This window comes from Aptenodytes patagonicus, chromosome 20 (assembly GCF_965638725.1).
Source record: "Aptenodytes patagonicus chromosome 20, bAptPat1.pri.cur, whole genome shotgun sequence".
Lineage (NCBI taxonomy): Eukaryota > Metazoa > Chordata > Aves > Sphenisciformes > Spheniscidae > Aptenodytes > Aptenodytes patagonicus.
In genome coordinates this window covers 3,659,624-3,680,846 of record NC_134968.1, presented here as the reverse complement: position 1 = coordinate 3,680,846, position 21,223 = coordinate 3,659,624, and the positions used below count along the sequence as shown (strand labels likewise).

The window sequence follows — 21,223 nt, the reverse complement described above, 5'->3', positions numbered from 1 at the left end:
GCCAGTGCCTTTAGGGAATGTCCTTGGGGACCATCGCACCAACCCCACCACATCCTGCTGCCCAGGGTCAGGACGGGGCACACGGTCGGGCTTACCCCCATTGCCCGCATCCAGGACAGGAGGCGGCTGAAATCAGTCCCCCAAAACTGCCTGGCGATTGCAGGGCAATTAGCTAACGGCGTGATTACAAGCAGCGTGCTTAATGAGGTTCAACCACTACCTGGGATTTCTGAGTTCTTAATTACCTACTTTTTAATTGCTGCTCTAAAGTACATTAATATAAATGACTGTCTGGGACAAAAAAAAAAGGCAAGATGCGATCTGTGTGAGCTAGGATGTTGCAGAAATACGGCCCTTTCCCAGGGCTCAGATCGGCTTCCAAATCCTCCAGTCCCCGCCGGCAGGGATTGCACCCATCAAAGCGCTTAAAAAAATACTTGTCTGCCAAAAGTGTTTTGTGCTGGGGGGGGCGGGTGGGCAGAGCCCCCTGCGCAGCCCCCCCTGAGCCTGTCTCTGCTCCGCAGCCTCGTGTTTCCGCTGCCTGGTGGACGTGGTGCCGGTGAAGAATGAGGACGGCGTCGTCATCATGTTCATCCTCAACTTCGAGGACCTGGCGCAGCTCATCGCCAAGAGCGCCAGCCGGAGCCTGCACCAGCGGCTGTCGCAGAGCTGGCGCGGAGGTGGGTGTCACCGGGGACGGTGGGGACAGCGGGAGGGCAACGCAGCATCCTCGAGGCTATCCCCATCCCATGGTTTTCTCGGGAGCTTGTGGGGGCTGAAGGATGCGCCCGTGGCAGGGCAGGATCCTGCGCCATGGGGCTGAGCCTCACAGAGGGCCCAGGAGCAGAGGTTTGTGTTTCTGCACAGCCGCAGCTCCGCCAGCTCAGGGTCTGATCCAGCCAAACACTAACTGGGTGAAAAGAGGGCTTTTGAGCCGGCTGTGCTCCCCGCACAGCCCCTTGCGTGCACGCTAGCCCACACACCCCTCCCGAACCCCCAGGGACCTGGGGACAGGGGTGGGGACCAACTCCCCCGCATGGGATGGTGCATTTTTAAGGCGAGGGCGTCTCGGTGCGAGTGGAGCCGTGGAGCCCATCTGCAGACCCCCTGCCCGGCTGCGTCCTTTCCATATTTAACGCTGGGAGGTTTTTCCGGTGGTGCCTCGGGCCCCTCCTGCATACGTGCAGCACCACGTTGGCCGGGGCAGGAGGTGCTGGTATGGGACAGGACCCACGTGTGTGGTCACCGGTAGGGCCAGGGGATATTTGGTGTCAATGACGGCAGGGCTGTGCTATGGGGACACCACCGCAGGCGAATGGCGTAAGGATGGTTGCGCTGGGATGGCTTTGGGCTGTTCCCCGCTGTCCCAGGCTCATCCCGGGGTTTTGTGGGGCTTTTGGAGGCAGTGGAAAATTCAAACTCCCTTTTTTGGGAAGGTTGGATCAAAGGGAGAGCCATGGTGAGGCTCTCAAGGGGATGTGGATACCCAAGGATGCAGATGTTAAACCTGACCTCGGGAAGGAGAGCTGTAGCTTCTAAATATCCTCCTGCTATATGCTCCTTGGTACCAGTCACCTATAGTTTAAGCAGGGAAATAATCTCACATATATCTTCATGCAAACACTCCCGGCGGGTGCGCGTCGCTATAGGGAGGATTTGGGCAGAGCTCAAAGTAAAGCTGTGGGAGCAGCCCGGGTCTGTCCCGCCACGGCATGTGGGGTGGCACAGCAGGACCGGGACCGGAGCCAGGGCCAGGGCCACATCGGGGACTGATGGGGACCCTTCACGCTGCCCATTGTATCGGTACGGTAATGTGGGTTTTAACACATTCACGGTCGGTGCGTATATACATCCCGGAGCCATTAAGGTGTTCGTGCGCGTGGCAGCGGGTACCAGCAGAGGTGCTGTGTGTGGTGACAGGTTTTACGTATCGTCAGGCCAGGCATACGCACACGGGACTTACGGACATATGCGTGTGAATGTATATGTATCCTGTGCATGTGTTCCTATGTCTATGAAGTGATGATATTTATATTTTGGTGTATTGCTGTAGTACCAGTTAGCATCTATGCATGGACTGCTGAGGAAATCCTAAATTCCAGCACCGGTGCTGCTTTGCAGCTCCCTCAGCCCTCAGTACATCTTGACATATGATGCATCCGTACCCCATCCCACCCCCGAGATGTACCTTTGACTGCGAAGGCACCCAAATAAAAAGGGTACTTATTGCTTTCCCCCGTGTTGGAGATTGCGCTGCGCATCCCGAGGAGCGTTGCTTGCGTTTCCCACCGCAGCACTGGGGAGCGCAGAAAGGCCAGAGCTGCCGGCGCCAGCCCAGATCGGTCTCTCGTGCACAGGTTCTCTGACTCAGTCTTTAATTACACGGCCACAGGCGGCTGCGTTGCCAGTCCCTGGCTCGCTGGTGCGCAGGGAAAGACGGCTGGTTTGCTTCTTCCAGCTGAAAAGCTGCTCTGGGCAGTGGGGATGGGGTGAGCAGAGGGAGCCCGCGCAGGTCCCCCCATCGGCAGGGGCATTTTTGGGGAGCTGGACAGGTTGGGAGCCTGCCCGAGCGGCTCAGCGGTGTGTCGGGGCTAGGTGAGGGAGGCAAATCCTGCCAAAACCAAACAGCTCCTCAACATGCTGCTTTTGCATGAGCTTTGCAGAGCTCATGTCACGTCCCACGCGCCCCAGGATCCCTTCCCTGTGCCATCAAGAGGTATTGCCGCAAGCGGAGTGACAAAATGTAGGGAAAGGAAGCCACAGGAACACCTAATGCTAGATTTAGGCCACTTAATTTTTAATGTAGGGTGAAGCCGAGCTAATACAAACCTTGTCACCGCGTGGGGTTTCTCTGCCCAGCTCCTGCCTCAGGATCACCAGCCCTGCCAAGGATTTGGCACTGGGGTTTGCCTGGGGAAGGTTTTGGTCCAGTTAGTGAGTACAACGTGTGCTGCTGGGGGTCGGATGAACCCCAGGGCTGACCCGGGCCCCGAGGCAGAGGGTGGGAGCCTGGCTGCTCACACTAACCCTATAGTAGCAGGTGGCCGCGGTCTCCTCCGCAGACCAGCACTAGAAGAGGACGAGTGACTTTGCACTGGGTGTCACGACCGGGGGCATTGGGTCCCGCTGTAGGCACTGCTGGTTCCTCTCCACGGCTGGCCCCTTTCCCTCCTGAACCCCTTTCACAGCTCCTTGCAGCCCCAGCTGCCCTTGCCTCGGCCCCAGGCTCTGGCAAGGTGGTCTCCTGGTCCCCCATGACGGCAGCAAGGGACTCCCCCCTTTGGTCCAGCACCCCTCAGCTAAAATCCAGAACAACTCCAGGAAGAAAATTGCCAGAACTACTTTTTTTAATGCTTTGCTAACTTACCATCTCTTTTGCATGTTTTTTTTCCCCCAAGTCCCACCAAAGAGTTTTAGAGGCTCGATTTCCTCCAGGTCCAAATCCCTTAAGTGGCTTTAACCTCTTTAACCGGCTTAGGGATGCTCTGCACCTTTCCCATCTTGTATCCGCAGTTGTAGGGGACTCTCCTCCCGCCCAGCGGTGCTTTCTGCCAGGTCAGAGTTTGCCTTGAGCACACGGACATGTGATGGCACGGGAGTAGCAAGTGTGTTGGAAGAGGAAGGGCCACACGGCACGTACGTCCCCCAAAGCCACCCAAAATTCTCCGTAGCCTCTTCCCCTGCCACTGCCCCGACCCGTCTCGCTCCAGCCGTCACGTGCAGCTAGGTTACATCTGTCTCTCTTGTGTTTTGTTTTTCTTTTTAACAAGGTCAAGGTAGGAGGTTGAAGTTTAGTCTCCCGTCCGTGCGGCGACTCAAAATCCAGCGGAAATCTCTGCCCAGCAGTGAGTTTGATGGAGTAGCCATTGACTATGGAAAGGTAACCGTAGCCTTTGTCTGATATAAGCCCATGCCTCAGGCCAGGTCCCAGCGCTCTTCCTCCGCTCTCCCCATCCTGCTCCCTCTCAGCTGCTGTGGCTCGGGCCGTATCCGGAGGTAGGGGCTCCGGCGCTGGGTCAGTGCTGAGCACTGGCCCCAGCGAGGGCTGGTGGTGAGCGGCAGTGCTTCGGTGGCATGGGATAGAGCTAGGCGGTGCTGCTCCATGGGGTCAGCCCGGCGTGGCACGTGCCGTGGCTCGCAGGGGGAGTGGGAGATGTGCCAAGCCGGGGGGTACCGCTGCCAAAGCTGGGAGGAAGGTCTGGCTCCGCAGTGCAAGTTGTCCAGGATGGTGGAGCTCCAGGGAGTTGTCCCCACCCTGAGGAGGGGACGGGCTGGTGACTACAGGAGACTGGAGCAGGTCTGGTCTGAGCAGGGACTGGCAGGGACTTGCAGGCAAACCTCGAAAGGGCACATTTCCCCACGTTATCCTGGCAGGGGGCAGGTAGCGCAGGCAGCTCTGGCTTAGTCCTTCAGCAAAGACTGTGCTTTCCGTGACGGAGGGTGATGCTGTCATTGCTGACATGATGAGACTGGAAAAATGTTGGTGGGACCTCTTTAGAGATTGCTGTTCTTGGTGGCTTCTTGACTCTCAAAAGTGTTCAAGGTACCTCCAGGCAAAGACGTGTTGTTTTCTGAGATGCTGCAGCTTGAGGCGCAGGGCTGTGGGCAGGAGGCTTTTGCTCTGCTAACGCGTCCCCAGGTGCCAGGTTCTCGCTGTGCTGGGTGTATCCAGACAGCCTGGATAAAGCTGCTTCCCAAAATTACAGATATGATGAGGTGAAAGTTGCCTGTCTTCTCAGAGATTGTGCTTATGGCAAGTCGAAGACATCTGTAGTGTTATCAGATGCTCTGGGTATGTCGCTCCTACAGACACCAGCGCTGCTAAAGGCTCTGGGTACCCCCAAGTTGAAGCTGCGTGGTGCACTGCAATGTTTCAGGTGTACACGCATGGAATATGTGCATTGAGGACAACCTGATGACCTACCACTTTGGTGGGGCCTGGTCCAAGTCGGGGCAGCCCAGCAGACGCAGGGGCAGCCAGCAGCCAGCCCCTCCAGGCACCCCATCCCAAAACCTGCAATAAGGTCCTTAGGGATGGTGAGAAGTGCCACAGTGTGCCTTGGGCACGCACGCAAAATCCCAGTCCCTCCCGTGGGTATGACTGGTATGGGCACAGACCCATAGGTTTCTGCCACAGAAGGTGGTTGCTTTGTGCACCCCATTGCAGAAGCCGTTAAAGGCTGGAAACTCTTTAGGTCTCCAGGGAAAAAGGTTTAGCAATGGCCAAGGGGTGCTGTAGGAGAGGGAGGACCACATACGGCCCAATTTGCAAGCCCAGCAGCTCCTCCAGTGCTTCCTGGTGCAGAGCACATCGTCTCCCATAGACGCCAGCACAGGACCCCGGGCACCGACCCTCAGTGGTGGCCCGAGCTCTTGCAGCGGGTGAGGGAAGGGCAGGTCCAGTGGTGGGACGTAGGGACACCTCAGAAAAGTGCACGGCAAGGCAGGTACTCCAGGCAAGCCTATCCCTAGGGTCTCCTCTTCTCTTCTTGCTCTGGCCTGCTTCCCAGCTGCGCAGCATCGCCTTGCAAACCGCGCTGTGGCCGCCCAGCCTCCGGTAGGATCTGGTAGGAGGTAGGAGCTGCCAAGTCCCCAGGGACTTGGTCGCCCCACCGCAAAGCAGGTCCTGGTCCCAGTTGGAGGTGACCTCAGGAACTATAGCGCTTCCCAGCCCTCTGCCCCCTCTTACCTCCCCCGCCTCCCCCTCCTTCCCCCCAGCATGCGAGGACTCCTTCTAATAAAACGCTTTCTCCTGGCTGTCTTAAAGCCTGGTGGTGACTCCCTGATTTTGAGGGACTTGAAGACATCGCCCAAGGAGAACTGTGTGCAGTCAGAGACCGAATCCCTCCTGGAAAAGGAGCGGAGGCCGAGCCTGGAGGCCGACCCCACCCTACAACACTCGTCCCCGAAACAAGAGCCTCCCTTGCTGGGCCCACGAGGGTCGTACTCTGCGTGGGGTTTCTTTCGGTCTCGCCCTGGGGGCAGCTTCCACAGCCTCCGCAGGGTCTCCTCCTTGGACAACTTTGAGGCTGCGAGGTCTGAGTTCCAGAGAAAATTCAGGGAAAGGAGGGCAAACTCAGGTAGGGGAAAAACCCCGGAGTTGTCGGTCCTACTGCGGGAGCCACGGTCCCGGGCAATGGCCCCGGCATGTCTTGGGGGGGAGGTCTCTTACCCTGCACTGCTTTTTCCCTCTGCTGGGCTCTTCTCCCCAAAACCCGCTGGTCTCCATGTGATTCCCTGCATAGGCAGGTCCTGCTCTTTGGGTAGAGCCATCCATGGTGTTGTGCGTGAGATGTGAGACTGCGTGAGGTTGCGTTTGGCTGCCCCACACGAGGGGCATCCCGATGCCGTCCCACCTCCCTGGGAGGGAGGGAAGGGGTCTGCAGGCATGTGCAATGTGAGCTGTGTCCATGTGTTGGACGTGGACAAGACACCGGGCAGGCCACTCCGAAGGGCTGGAGGAAACGTACCTCCACCATGGTGTTCACATCCAGACCTCTTGTTCTCATGGAGGGAGATGATGACAAACAAGACGGAGGTCAGGCAGGAGAAGCCTCAGTAATTGGGGATGGAGAGAGATCAGTCTGCGGTGTCTGGCTTGAGAAAATGGGGTGGGGGATCATGATCCTCAAATAGTCACAGGTTACGGACCCTCAAGAGGGGGCACAACGTAGAGGGAGGGAAGGGGAATGAGCAGGGAGGAGAAGGGTGGCAGCAGGATGGCTGGTGCTAACCGGGCATCTTCACAATGTCTTCAGACACCTCCTGCCCGTGACACCTCTTGGGTCAATGTCAGTGCAAGGGATAGAAGGGGTAGAAAACTGAAAATATAACCCTGCCCTGCCTGTAGGAGATAGAGAGGTTGGGACACACTGGTTATGGTGCTTGGGGGATGTTCCTGAAGCCCTGGGTGTGGGTACATGCTCCCTTCCATGACTACACATTGCTACAAGCCTGACCATGAACAGACTGCTCTGGGGTCTCCTCCCTGGTCCTGCACTGGGGTGACCCAGAGAGGCAGGTCCCCAGGTCACCAGGGAAAACTGCCAGGATCCAGCCCCACTACAGCTCTCCTTCAAGAGAAAGCTCTGACCTCCCTACCTGGAGCCTGGGGGTGGAGGATACATCCAAATGGGGACATCATCCAGCTCCCGGCTCAGTTTCGTGGCCAAAAACCAAGGCAGCAGCTCAGGAGCTATGTTGGTCAGGCTGAAGCATGCAAGGGTGGAGGACACCCACCTACTCCTTCATCTGTTTTCATGCCAGTTTTGGCATTCCTCCTTGGTGGGTCTCTTTGGGGCTGGTCCCCAAACCTGCCACAGTCTTCAAGGGTAGCAAAGGATATTGGCTGCCTCTGTATTTTGGCAGTTGGTCTGAGCCCCCTGAAGGAGGTTTCATGGTGAAAAGATGGGTGATGTGTCTGAAAAGCAGCTCCCTCTCGGGCATCTCGGGTTGGGCATCCCACGTCTGAGCCACCCTGAAGAAGCCAAGCCTTTATGGCCAGGCAGACATTGGTACCTTCTGGTGGCACCTTGTGGTGGTCCCCAGCTCCTGGATGTCCTGCACTGAGGTCAGGGCTTTGCGGATTGGCTCCTGCTCACACTGCCCTTCTCAACGCTCCTCTCCATACTCTTTCAGAGGCTTCCCACGTCAAACCCAACCCCCCAAACTCCACCTCGGACTCAGACCTCATGAAGTACCGGACCATCAGCCAGATCCCCCAGTTCACGCTCAACTTCGTGGAGTTCAACCTGGAGAAGCACCGCTCAGGCTCCACCACGGAGATCGAGATAATTGCTCCCCACAAGGTGATGGAGCGCACCCAGAATGTCACCGAGAAGGTCACACAGGTACGTGGGTGCCGAGATGCCACCAAGGCAATGGTGGGGTGGTGGTGCTGCCGCCGGGGTACAGTCACAAGCATTCCTGTGGCTTTTGGAGGAGAAGAGCAGAGAGGGCAGTGATACCTGGAGTTTCCATCCTAGGAAATGCCAGTATCCCTGTGTTTGATTTTTATCTCTTCCTCTGAATGGTCGAAATGCTCTTTTTTCCCCCTAAATCAGTATTTCTGGTAATTTGTGGCTGGGGGAACACTGGCATGAACTGCTCATGGTGTGATGGTGGCCTTGAAGGGGACACACGCATGTGCATGTTTATGTGTACGTGTGGCTTCCTTCGTGGGGGAGGCTCTGGCCACTGTTTTCTGCGCCCCAACGCCAGGGATGGAGCCCCCGGGGCACCGCTGGCCCCGAGGCGCTCGGCCGGGGACCCCATGCCGGGAGCACGGGTGGCCACGCCAAGGGCCACAGGATCCCCTGGGAGACAGCAGGTGGGCACTGCACTGTCACCAACATGTGTGGCACTGCCCTGTCACTGCAAGGGACACTTGTGGCAGTGCACTGTCACTGAAAGGGACACGCATGGCACTGTACTGTCACCATGGGGGACACACGGATGTCAGTGTGTGTGAAAGGTGCTGCTGTATCCTGCAATCCTGAGTAGGGAGCTCTTACAAGTGGGGAAACTGAGGCACGGGAGAGCCACGATGTATGAAATACATCTAAGGGCACCTCCCACCATTGCCAGCAGCAGCTGAGGGCCAATTTAATGAAAATGCAGCCATCTGACCCCAGAAAAGCCTCTGGGCTTGACAGTTTGCTCCATCAGAGCGGGATGGTCTGTGGGATTTTCCTCCTGTCTCAGTGCCAGCAAACCTTTACCCTCATGGCTTCCGTGCACAGCAGACAGGCTCCCCGCTCCCCATGGCACGGGGCAGTTTTTAGGCTTGTTATCCCCCTGGCTTGTCCTCCTCATCCCAAAGTCCGCTTAGTCCATCTGATCTGGGAGTGACCACAGCGACCCGGGATCAGCCCCTGAACGCCCCAGCAGGACAGCAAGCAGCCTCCATGCCCCTGTCCCCATCACAAGGGACACCCACACACCGGGGACCGCTGCTGTGCACTGGGGTGATGCTGGCACGGTGGCGCCGGCCACTCGATGTGGGGTCATCAGCCGGTTGAGGGGTGACAGGATCGGAGCTGAAGGGTGGTGGCTGCAGGGCCCCGCGGTGCAGCCGTGGGGCACCCACAAAGGTCAATCTTCCCTTTGCCTTAAATCTCCAGACGGGATGGGATGGGACGGGATGGGACGGGATGGACCTCTCCTCCCGGCCGCATCTCCCCATGGCCTCAGGGGACCCAGGCGCCCTGCCCGTCCTCACCCCGACGTCCCCTGCACCTCCTGCCAAGTCACGGCTCCCTGCTCTTGGCCGCTAAATAATTCACGGGTGAGGCAGAGACAGCAGTGAGACGCCACTAACAGCGTCTAAAAATACTGGCTGGTGGGCAGGGAGAGACAGACATAGGCTGGTCGGGGTGGTCCGGCCCCACAGCGAGCAGGCAGGGAGGGCAACTCACAAGTGCAATGAATGTGCCAGGCTCAGCCTGCCAGGGCTGCGGCTCCGGGGCACAGCTGGAGGCACATGGGGACACTGTGGGGTCGGTGCCACCAGGCTGGGGTCCTATCTTGCAGGTGGCACCTCTCCCAGTCCCCCTGAACTGCCCCGTGGGCAGCGGATGGTGGTGGAGCTGGGCAGGAGGGTGCTGGGGACAGCGATGGGAGGGCTGAGTTTGTGTCAGGATATGTGCTGGGAGGGACACTGGGTCAGTGCTTGCCTACAGCCAGCACCATGGGCCTGATCCTGCCCAGCCCCTTGTTCTTGAGGGTCTCCTGGTGACTCTGGCGTGGCCCCCCTCCCCAGCTCAGTGTCCCCCTCTCCATCCCCATCCCCAGCACGGGGCAAGGGAGGAGGAAGGTGCATGGCCACCGGGCCCCGCGGGGCACGAGTGATGGCCTGGGTTAGCCAGGGCCATGGGAGCCTCCCCCCTCCATCACCCACAGCCTGCACACACCCTGCTCCCTCCTCCCTCCCTCCTCCTCCTCCTCCTCCCTCCCGCAGCTGCCTCACTCCCTCCCTCATTGCCCAGCACCCAGCACCCTGCTGCCAGCACCCAGCACCCCACACCATGAGCCTGCGGCTGCAGCTGAAGCCACTAAGTGCAGGGGTAGGGGGAAGAGGGAAGGGGCACCCAGCGGGATCGCCACAGGGGGCACCCGGCACTGCCACCCGCAGAGACTCCCAGGGCCACCCAGACCACCCAAGGGTGCCACCTGGAGCCCTCCCCGTCCCTGAGGTGCAGAAAGGTACGAGGCTGCAGCTGCTCCCTGCTCTGTGTTGGTTTGGGTGTTCTTTTGGGGGTTGTTTCTCTTCCCTTTTCTGCCTCAAATCTTTGGGGTTGTGGTTTTCTATTAATTCCTGCCTGGAAAACAATGGGGCTTGACCTGCTCTTGCTTCTGCCACAAGAGCTGGGTGCCAAGAGCAGGGATGAGGGGCAGGGCAGGTGTCCCAGCATGGGGAGCAGCATTTGGGGGCCCGAATTCAGGACTGGCCCCACAGAGCTGCCTCCGGCCAGGCAGGACGGGGGGATTCAGCTGCTGAGGGTGGGAGCGTTGCTGGTTTTCCCAGACACAAGGTGTAGGAGCCTGTCTCAGGTCTGCTGGGCACGTCTTAGCTTTGGGACCAAGCGTCTTACCGGCATCGCCTTGTCCCCTTCCCCGCCGTCCCCGCGGGAGCCGGTCCCCAAGCCCAGCTGGTGCCTCATTCCCCTCCGCAATGATTGCATTTGGGTCACTTTTTCCAATCCCTCCCCTCTCTGTCCACCAGTGACGTCGGCAGCTCCCGCTGCCCCATTGGCGCTCTCATCCCCACGGGGGCCACAGCATCGATCGGGTTTGATTAATCCACGCCGTGCTCCCAAATGCCCTTCGCAGCTTCATGTCTCCCACCCGCCCGGCCGAGTGCATGTGTGCCTGCGTGGGCAATGCCGCAGCCCCAGTGCTGTGCCCGCCGTGCCGGTCACTGCCTGGGTGCGCAGGGTTGGGGGCCCCCAAGGTGGACACCCAGACTTCGAGGGTCAGCTGCCGCCTGGGGCGCCGGGCAAGCTGCAGGCAGGTAGGAGCCGGGGACACCCCCGGGGCGTGGGATCCACTGAATGTCCCGGGGCTGCGGGATGTGGGAGCGGCTGCTCATGGTGGGATGGGGCTGCGGGGCTGGATCCACTCTGGGTTGCAGCACCAGGAGCCCCTGGGAAGCCCTTGAACCCTTGAACAAGACGGGTGTCAGTGCAGGAAGAAGGCCCTTCTTCCAGATCTGTTGCCAGAATCGTGGTGGTGCCCATCACCGTGGCCTCGGGGCACGTGGAGCCTCCTCTCTCCTCTCCTTTGCAGCCCTGCAAAAAGCATCCTTTTAGCTGGGGGCTCGGTGTGCGGAGAGGGCACTGAGGTGCCCCTCGCCCTCCTCCGCAGGTGGCACTGATGGCCAGCACCGTGGGGACACCCAGGGGACAATGGAGCAGCAGGGGCAGGCAGGGAGGCTCCGGCTGCCCCCAGCTCCAAATAAGCCCCTTCACACCACCGTCTCTCAGCATCCAAAGCAGGACAGCCCCAGCCTTCCTGGTCGCCAGCACCTTGCATTGTGTCCCCAGGGTGGCTTCAGAGCTCACCAGGAGCCGGCGTTGATCCTGGAGGGGGGAGCTGGGATGTGTGGGGACTCACTGGTGCCGTGGGAGCCTGTCCCCATGAGGGCAGACAGACCTAGGGACACATGACAATATGGGAGGGTGCCTGCACGTATGAGATGGCCACATTGGTGGCTGCAGGTCACCCCTTCCCTGGGGCTGCTCAGATGGGAAATGGGCATTGCCTGAGGCCAGGCTTTGCTGCGGGTGGCCCAAGCTGTCCCCTCTGCTGGGAGGACATCTGTGCCAGAAGGACAGGGGAAGGTCCCCGCTGGGGCCAAGAAAGGCACCGTGCAAGGCTTGCGGGATGCCTAACGTGCCATCACCTTTGGGGCCAGGCCATGCTACAGCCATGGGACTAGACCTCCAGGCTTGTTGTGCCAGGGACACCCAGCAGCTTCTGGGCTGGTGGCACACAGCTGAGGGCACAAGGAGGCATAGCAGGAGGCATTTTCCTCCCTGCCAGCGTGGTAGGGTCTGAAAGGCATAAAGCAGGTAAACACTTGCCCCAAGGGTGCACTGGCCATTAGAGATGGACGAGGAGCCGGGCAGACCTTGATGTCAGCCATAGTGGGCAACTCACCTTGTGGCCTCCTGGACAAACACACATGAAGGCGACAAAGGTGAAAAGGATGTAGGAAACCCACTGCATGCTCCTCACTGCCCCACCAGCACATGGGAACCCCTTGCCTGGCTTCTGGCCTTATCCAACCTCTCTCCTGGTCTCCTGTCCTTCTCACACCCATCTCCTGGCAGGTGCTGTCCCTGGGTGCTGACGTCCTTCCCGAGTACAAGCTGCAGGCACCACGCATCCACCGATGGACCATCCTGCACTACAGTCCCTTCAAGGCTGTGTGGGACTGGCTCATCCTTCTGCTGGTCATCTACACAGCTGTCTTCACCCCCTACTCGGCTGCCTTCCTGCTCAATGAGGAGCAGGTGGAGGAGAAGCACTGGGACTGCAGCTATTCCTGTGACCCACTCAACATCATTGACCTCATTGTGGACATCATGTTCATCGTGGACATTGTCATCAACTTCCGTACCACCTACGTCAACATCAACGACGAGGTGGTGAGCCACCCTGGCAAGATTGCCATCCACTATTTCAAGGGATGGTTCCTCATCGACATGGTCGCCGCCATCCCCTTTGACCTGCTCATCTTCCGCTCTGGCTCTGATGAGGTACAGGCAGGGCCTGGAGGTCCATCAGGAAAGGAGGGGACTCATGAATGGATGGGGAGAGATGTATGGGAGAGAAAGAGAGGGATATGGAAGGCTTGATATAAGCAGTGGATGGTTAGATCTGCAAGGAGGGGGGTGGTTAGTCAGAGGGACGGGCAAGGATGTCATTACAGGTTTTTATTAAGCAGCTGGGACCTGGGATTTTATTTAGTAGGGTCAGACAGCCACACAGACCCTACTGTAAGTGCTAAGATAGTGTCTAACTGGACCCACTCCCCTTGCTGGGGCTGACCCCACAGAGCAGGCTGGGAGCTCAGTTTAGGGACTGGCCTCACATGCCAGCGAGGCCGAATTTGGGGTCGCATTGCCAGCCAGACTCAAAATGTTGGCAATGGGATGGCCCCTGTGGTTACTGCGCTACCCGGAGGTCCCACCTCGGCTGAGAGCCTGTGGGATGGGGTGAAAGGCAGCTGTTTTGGGAGCAACAGTTGGCAAGGTGAGGACCCATCAGGAAACATGGGGTTGGCCTTGGCTCTTCTCACTTGCTCACCTGTAATCCCAGGGCTTGTTCCCTTTATGGTCAGCGGAGGGAAACTGCCCTTTCTGTGGCATGATTCATCTAACCTATTTCAGATGTCACCTCCAGGACAAGGTGATTCATGCTCTAGAAGTGCATTTTTATCCTTCAAAGGGAGCACGGCTAGGCTGGAGACATGCCTTTGGCCAGATTTATCTTCTGCTTGTCCCTGAGGTTTCTCACCTCTCCCTTGCAGACCACCACCCTCATTGGCCTCCTGAAGACCGCCCGGTTGCTGCGCCTGGTCCGCGTGGCCCGCAAGCTGGACCGCTACTCCGAGTATGGAGCAGCCGTGCTCTTCCTGCTCATGTGCACCTTTGCCCTCATTGCCCACTGGCTGGCCTGCATCTGGTATGCCATCGGCAACGTGGAGAGGCCCTACATGGAGCACAAGATCGGCTGGCTGGACAACCTGGGTGACCAGATCGGCAAGCGCTACAATGACAGCGACCTCTCCTCTGGCCCGTCCATCAAGGATAAATACGTCACTGCCCTCTACTTCACCTTCAGCAGCCTCACCAGCGTGGGGTTTGGCAACGTCTCACCCAACACCAACTCCGAGAAGATCTTCTCCATCTGTGTCATGCTTATTGGCTGTGAGTGCTTGCCCGTGTCCTGCTGTCCCCATCCCTGCCTTGGAGGTTGGAGGGGCTGCTCTGGGGAGAAACAAGGTTTCTGGGGAGAAACAAGAACCTGCCAGGCTGTAGCATGTGGGGTTTTAAGAGAGCATCTCTCCCTCTGCCTGTGCCTCTTCTGCACAGACAAACGGATGGGGAGATAGATAGAAATATGGATTTCAGAAACCCACTGGTTTCAAGTCCATGGTAGATACGGGCTCTGGAAACCTGCTGGTTCCAGGTCTGAGGTAGTTGGACATGTATCTCCCCACGTCCTGCTGAGTCCTGCCCTCTCGTTGCAGCTCTGATGTACGCCAGCATCTTCGGCAACGTCTCCGCCATCATCCAGCGCCTGTACTCAGGCACAGCCCGCTACCACACACAGATGCTGCGGGTTAAGGAGTTCATCCGCTTCCATCAGATCCCCAACCCCCTGCGCCAGCGCCTGGAGGAGTATTTCCAGCATGCCTGGTCCTACACCAACGGCATCGACATGAATGCGGTGAGTACAGGGCAGGGAAGCCCCATGTCTTCACCGCACCTTGTCCTGAACGACCCGGAGTCCAGCTCTGGGTCCACCCAAACACTTCCATCCTTTCGACCAGGGTGGAGAGGAGGCAGGAAAAGACTCGGGAGGCTGGAGACAGAGTCTGTCTGCCCATCTGCCTCCTGCGTCCCCCCTTCTCCTTCTCTCCCTCTGTCTGTCCATCCCTCCACATCTACCCAGAGGTCTTCTGAGGCCATGACGGCATTTCTTGGCTGGAGAGCGGGTTTGGTGCCGGCACGCTGGTGAGGAGCTCAGAGCACCTGTCGGCACCGAGCACTTTCAGGTCGGTGTCTGTTGGTGTCACAGAGACGCGGAGCTGGTATCGATCCAGCTCCTCTCCACACCGCTGGTTGCTAAGCAAAGTGCATCCCGCTCTCGGCAGCAGGGAAAGGAGGGCATTTAAATAAACCTCGATCCATTTTAATTAGAGCCCAGAGAGGCGGCTGTTTGTTAGCAAAGGGGGGATCAATGGCGGAGCCGCGCTGGAGAGGCGCCGTGTCTCTGAGCCCGGCAGGGATGCTTGTGCCAACGGCGCTGGGGCACCATGGGGGTGAGGAGGGGGCTCAGCCGAGGAGTCCCAGGCTGTGGCCGGGGTGGCAGGACTCGGCTGACGGCCGCAGGGTCCAGTGCACAAACATACTGGCTCAGCCGGCTGCAAGGCAGAGAGAGGAATGAGAAAGGACAAGGCAAGGAGAGAGATGGGACCTGGTACTCCCCGTCTCTCGGCCCTGGGCAGGCCGTTAGCCTGCTCATTCCCAGCTCATGCTCCCTTTTTTCCTAAGACTTGATCCTTCTCCGTCCCTGGGCACTATCAGGACATGGATTTGCATGAATTCAACCTTTCCATCTTCAGCTGCTGCTGCCTCGTTAAACAACTGGGCAGCATTTGGGGGTTTGCTACTGGGAGAGCTTTGGGTTAATCCTCTCCCATGGAGGAGACACCCTGGGCTGGACATTGGTGGCAGGTGACATAACTAGAAGCAAAGCCATGGCACCCTACCAAGCACAGGTTCTCCTGGCTTAGTGCAAACCCAGGTCACAAATCCCCTGCGACGAACTGAGCTGGCGGCTTGGACATGCCGCCATTCACACCGATTCCTGCTGGATGCTGCTGAGACACAATATGATCTAATCAATCATCCCATGGCCCGATCAATTCATCCGCCCCTGATTTCCCAGTAGGGAAACTAAGGCACTGCCGCCAGCCTGTGAGATCGTGACGGAGCCGGGAATGAGCCGCACTCACTGGGCCCAGCCTGGTTGTCCCAGATTTGGCCACCAGCGGGATGTGAGAAGAGAGCAAGGGGGACCCCACGGCCATACGCTGTTCTCCAAAAAAAAACCAAACCCAGGTTGATTTTACCCTCACACCATGAGCCATCGGTGGCAGCAGCTTTCTCCATATTGTGAGTTTTACCTTGATTTCACCTTCAGATTTAGTTTTTGTTCAACGCGAGGTATTTGCCACGGGTATATTTAGCTGTTGCTGCACACAACTGGCCCGTGCTGCTTCTTGGCATTCAGGCAGGTGCTGTTTAATTAGGACAGCACCTCATTACCAGTTTGTGCTCTCATTCAGCCAAGATTAGTGGGCGGAAAGATGAAAAGGGGGATATGCCACCAGTGGGTATAAATAGATTGATCTGGTTATTATTATTTACTGCTCAGGAGCACTCTCATCCCCAGCCGCCTGCAGTACAAGCCAGGGACAGGCAGGCAGGCGTCCACCAAGGGAAGATCAGAAGATGTCCCCAGCTTTGGCTTTCTGGGCTCAGGGCCTCCCCATTTGGCCTCGCTGTGTCACACTGCATGTCACCCAGCCTGCCTGGGCTGCCATGGCGGTCCTTCCCAGAGACCATGGCATGATGGCATCTCTCCCTCACCCTCCACAGGTGCTGAAGGGCTTCCCTGACTGCCTGCAGGCAGACATCTGCCTCCACCTCAACCGCACACTGCTCCAGAACTGCAAGGCTTTCCGAGGAGCCAGCAAAGGCTGCCTACGCGCCCTGGCCATGAAGTTCAAGACGACTCATGCACCGCCTGGAGACACCCTGGTGCACTATGGAGATGTCCTCACCACACTCTACTTCATCTCCCGGGGCTCCATTGAGATCCTCCGGGAAGACATTGTGGTGGCCATCTTAGGTGGAAAAGTCCTTCCTTCTACGAGGGCGAGGGGCAATGGGCAAGGGGCGAAGGGTGATGGGTGAAGGGTGATTAGGTGATGAGCAGTGCACAAAGGGTGGCAGGTGAGAGGTGAGGGACTTCTCCATGTCCTGGAGAAGGGAAGGCTGTTCCTCAACATCTGGCCAGTGACTGCACCAGTGGACAGGGGCTGGAGGATCCCCTGTAAATGCCAGGGAGAGGGCACAAAGGAGTGAGGAGAGCAGGGTATGGCTCAGCAGTTCCCAGCCATCACTGATGACCCACTGCCCTGGCTCAGTCTCCCCATCAGTGATGGCTTTCATGGTGTAATCCCCAGCGTCCACAATCAGGGTTGGGGTTGCTGGGCATCCCCTTGTCCAAAGTGAGGTCTGACGGTCCAGTACATCTGGAACTGGGATGGGTCCCCACCTCCCCCTAACGAGCTGTCTGTTGGCACAGGGAAGAACGACATCTTTGGGGAGCCCATCAGCCTCTATGCCCGCCCAGGGAAGTCCAATGCTGACGTGAGGGCCCTGACCTACTGTGACTTGCACAAGATCCAGCGGGAGGACCTGCTGGAGGTCTTGGACATGTACCCAGCCTTCTCTGACAACTTCTGGAGCAACTTAGAGATCACCTTTAACCTGCGAGATGTGAGTGCCAGGGCTGACCCAGGGAGGGATGTGGTCAATGCCTTAAATTTGGCAAGTGGGAGGGCTGAAGCAAGGATGTCAACAGGTGCTCCTCACTCAGTTTGGTGGTGGATTGGCCAACAGCCACTTTTCCCAAGGCACTCTCCATGGGGTTATGGTTTCCCCCACAGCCCAGCAAGCACATGCATACTGCACGTTCCTGAGCTCTTCGGAAAAGTTGGCCCCACAAGCCGTGTCGGTAGTACCCTGCTCTGCAGCACCTGTAAATCATCTCCAGGACTGCTCCAGCCTGGGCAAGTGGGTCACACACGTTTTGAGGCTGCTGAAGTGAGAAATATTCCCAAGCTTCATTGAGTTGGGTACCAGCTTCCTCTGAAAATTCCTTTTTAAATAATCAGGTTTGCAATCCATTAAAGGCTTGGAGCATTTTTGTCATTGCTGTTTGAGTCTTAAACTTTATGACTGGACTTTGTCCTTTCCCGATATTTTTTTCAGAGACACTTGCCTGGTAAGATAGAAAAGAAAGTCAAATTCCCTCTGTGTCCTGTCCCACTCCAGGACATCCTGCCCCACCTCAGGCTGCTCCTTCCCTCCCCATGGCCCTGACACCCTCAACTCAGTCTCAGAGCACCAAGGCCAGCCTCTAGGATCCCTCGAGCTATGCCACCAGTCCAGGAGCCACTGGGTGGGACAGGGCAGTGATGGAGAGGCAGAGCTGGAGACCAGCCCTAGGAGGATGCTGAATGGGCTGTAGCCCCCAAGGCACCCAGGGCCATGGCACCCATGGATGGGACGTGGCACCTATGGATGGGACATGGCATCCATGGATGGGCCTTGGTGCCCACAGATGGGACATGGCACCCTTGCCCTGGTGACCAGCCCCTCTCATCCCTCAGGCAGACAGCATTCCCCGCTCACCACTCAGCGAGGAGTATGACTGCACCTACCGGCGGGCACGCCGACGCAAGCATTCCCTTTGCCAGCCCAACAAGCCTGGTGAGTCCCACAGCGTCGGTAGAGCCCGGCTTGCGGGGCTGCGGAGCGGGATCATCATTTAATTACTGCCCTAAAGCAGAGGTGGCCATCAGTGCCTCTGTCCCTGCAGACCAGCCTGTATGTCCCCACTCTGGGGACACCCACGCTGCCTTTCCCTCCCTCTCCTTAGGATGTCCCAGCCCTACAGGCGCCCTAGAGGTGATGGGGGCTGATTTTGCCATGTCGTACTCCCCAGATTAACCTGTTGTGCTGCCCCACAGACCCAGACGCGGGCATCTCTGATGCAGAGCAGTATCACACCTACTCAGAGCTCACCAACCCGCAGGACCCGCTGAGTAAGGACCAGTGGGACGACCTGGGCAGCAGCACCACTCCCTGCTCCCAGACCAGTGATGACGAGGCCAAGACTGGCAGCCCTACGAAAGCTGAGCCCTTCCCCACATCCAAAAAGGATGACTTTGCTTTGCCCGCGCTCAGCCTTGTCACCACCAACGCCAGCGGCACAGAGGTCAGCAAGCAGGCAGCGGAGAGCAGCCAGTCCTACGCAGGTACCCACAGCTGCAGCCAAAGCTGGCAGGAGGGTGGCGAGAGATGCTCGGGCATGGTGGCCTTGATTTGGGGCAGAGCGGAGCAACTCACGCGGATTTGAGGGGAGCCATGCTTGTGGCCAAGGGTCTTTGCTGCCTTTTGTCCTCAGTAGTATCTGCTCTGTCCCTCCCGTGCCCTGCAGTTTCTCCTAGCACCCAGGGACCCCTTTGGGGCTGCCCCAAGGGGCCAAATGCTATGTGCCTTCTATAGGCGCGTTGGGTGCCAGTGTGATGGACTGTCCATGAGCACCTTGGGTGCCAGGGTGATGGATCCCCATAAGCACCTCAGGTGCTAGGGTGATGGACTCTCCCTGAGCACCATATATGTCAGGGTGATGGCTCTCCATGAACATGTTGGGTGATGGACTCTGGAGCATCTCCATGAGAGTGGGGCTGGGGGATGCAAGACAGAAGGGCTGAGATGTCTCCTCTCCTTCCAGACACCCCCCTGGACATCCCCAATATGTTCACCTTCTGGGAGGACCGAAGGCCGAACCACCACCCAGAGCCTTTGCAACACATGTCCTTGGTACACAGCTCACGGGACATCCCCCTGCACAGCGACTACAGACCAGGGCAGATCGAGTCCAGGCTGGAGCTCCTGCAGGCCCAGCTCAGCAGGTGGGCAGGTGCCCGGGGTACAGGGTTGGAGAGCACACAGGGGGGCTCTGGGCCATCACCTTCTCCTGCTCTCCAGGGGTGGCTGCAGTGGGTTCTGTGTGCAGCAGATGCCACGTCCTGACCCCCTGGGACGCTGCATTCCTTGGGGAGGTGGTGGAAGCACTTTGCAAATGCAGCGGCTTCTCAAACTGCAAGTCCTGGCCCTGGCTGCAGCCCAGCACCTTGTCTGCCGCTGTCCCACCACACCTGGGATCTGCCGCTTTGCCGCTGCCTCCAAACTCGATGCAACCGCAGACATGAAACCACCCACAGGTTCATGGCCTAAGCCCTTTGCAGGCCTCTTCTTCCTGTTGCAAAGAGCTGCAAACATCCTCTTGCTCGAGCAAATGAGCCTCATGCACGTTGTTGCCCTCTAAATAAGAAAAAAGACATGATTTCTGAATGAGAAGGAAGAGCCCACACCAGAGACACAGGTTTAAAGGCCCCAGGCAGCACCCACACGAGCGGCTGGCTCTCCCACCCACGGCTGCTGCCCATGTTAAGCTCACTTCACCACAGTGCCCACACACATATTTTAGTGTCTCACCAACGTGCCATCCCCGGCAGCAGGGGACAGATCTCCTACCCACTCCGTAAACATTGCCAGGACCGTTGCCTGCGAGGGGGGCTGTGCCCACTCCTGCCAGAGCTGCTCGTTTCAGTCAAGGACAAGGCAAAAGGAAGGGACTTATTCTACTTTTCCATTTCCTTCTGTTCCTCAGTTAAAAATGGTTGGCACCAAACCTGCCTTGCTCCCATCTGTCAGCACAGGCAGCTGGCCTGGAGAATTGATCCAGATTACAACTAACCATTGCAATTTTTGCCCCCTCTGGCATAGTTTTAGCTTTGTTCAGTTCCCCGCTCCAGATCCCAGTTTGGCTCCACAAAAAATTGGGCAGGGGATGATTGAGTGTGGCAGGAGAGAGGTGGCAGGATTGATCTCTCTGTGGCAGTGCTGGTGTGAAGCTCTCTGAAAGCCTCACCAAGCAGCACCAGGCAAAGCATCATCACCCTCGGGCAGCTGTATCGCCGCCTCCTCCCCAGCGCCTCCCCTGCCCAGCCGCGGGTCTGGCTCTCATGGGATGCAGCGGGATGCACTGCACTAATGCCGGGCTGCTCTGTCCCCAGGCTGGAGTCCAGGATGTCGTCAGACATTAATATAATCCTCCAGCTCCTGCAGCGCCAGCTGTCCCAAGTGCCGCCCGCATACAGCCCCATCTCGCCGTCCTCCCACAACCTGGCGATGTACGGCATCCTCCCGCGGAGCCTGGAGCCGCTCACCCCCTGCACACCCCTGGAGGACGAGGAGACGATGACCCCGGAGCAGGTAAGGCCATCCCTCCTGGCTCAGCACCGGCCGAGCTTCCTTCTGCCCCAGGCAGATGGGTCCTGGAGGGCCAGAGGTTTCCTCCAGCCTCCCTGCAGGCAAAGCACGGCCAAGCGTTCGGGGGTCCAGGCAAAGCCCCGGGGTCTTGAAATGGGAGTAGATCTACCTAGAGATGCTTCTGCCCAGTGTATCGCTGATTTTGGAGCACAGCCTGCCATCTCCAGCACTACCAGGTTGCCCCATCTGTAGGGAGGGGAGTGGGTTCCTCTGCTCTGAGGCTTCCTCAGGCAAAAAATAACATTTTGGGGCTTAGGGCCTGATGGGGTGAGGAGAGAGCGTGGCTACTTTGTTTT

General features: G+C 58.3%; 1 protein-coding gene across 3 annotated transcripts in view; it reads left to right on the top strand.

The window, feature by feature from the left end:
• Window positions 1–21,223, top strand: part of KCNH6 (potassium voltage-gated channel subfamily H member 6) — a 34,002-nt gene that overhangs the window by 11,377 nt on the left and 1,402 nt on the right. The window contains exons 3-13 of one of the 3 annotated variants that reach the window (XM_076356529.1): window positions 525–680; window positions 7,639–7,850; window positions 12,333–12,761; window positions 13,535–13,934; window positions 14,258–14,457; window positions 16,395–16,647; window positions 17,107–17,300; window positions 18,197–18,296; window positions 18,557–18,844; window positions 19,324–19,504; window positions 20,672–20,870. In XM_076356529.1, the coding sequence (XP_076212644.1) occupies window positions 525–680; window positions 7,639–7,850; window positions 12,333–12,761; window positions 13,535–13,934; window positions 14,258–14,457; window positions 16,395–16,647; window positions 17,107–17,300; window positions 18,197–18,296; window positions 18,557–18,844; window positions 19,324–19,504; window positions 20,672–20,870 (2,612 nt within the window). Of the gene's footprint in view, window positions 1–524; window positions 681–3,849; window positions 3,881–6,053; window positions 6,081–7,638; window positions 7,851–12,332; window positions 12,762–13,534; window positions 13,935–14,257; window positions 14,458–16,394; window positions 16,648–17,106; window positions 17,301–18,196; window positions 18,297–18,556; window positions 18,845–19,323; window positions 19,505–20,671; window positions 20,871–21,223 lie in introns of those variants that run through there. The other 2 variants (XM_076356531.1, XM_076356530.1) reach the window with 2 other exon arrangements.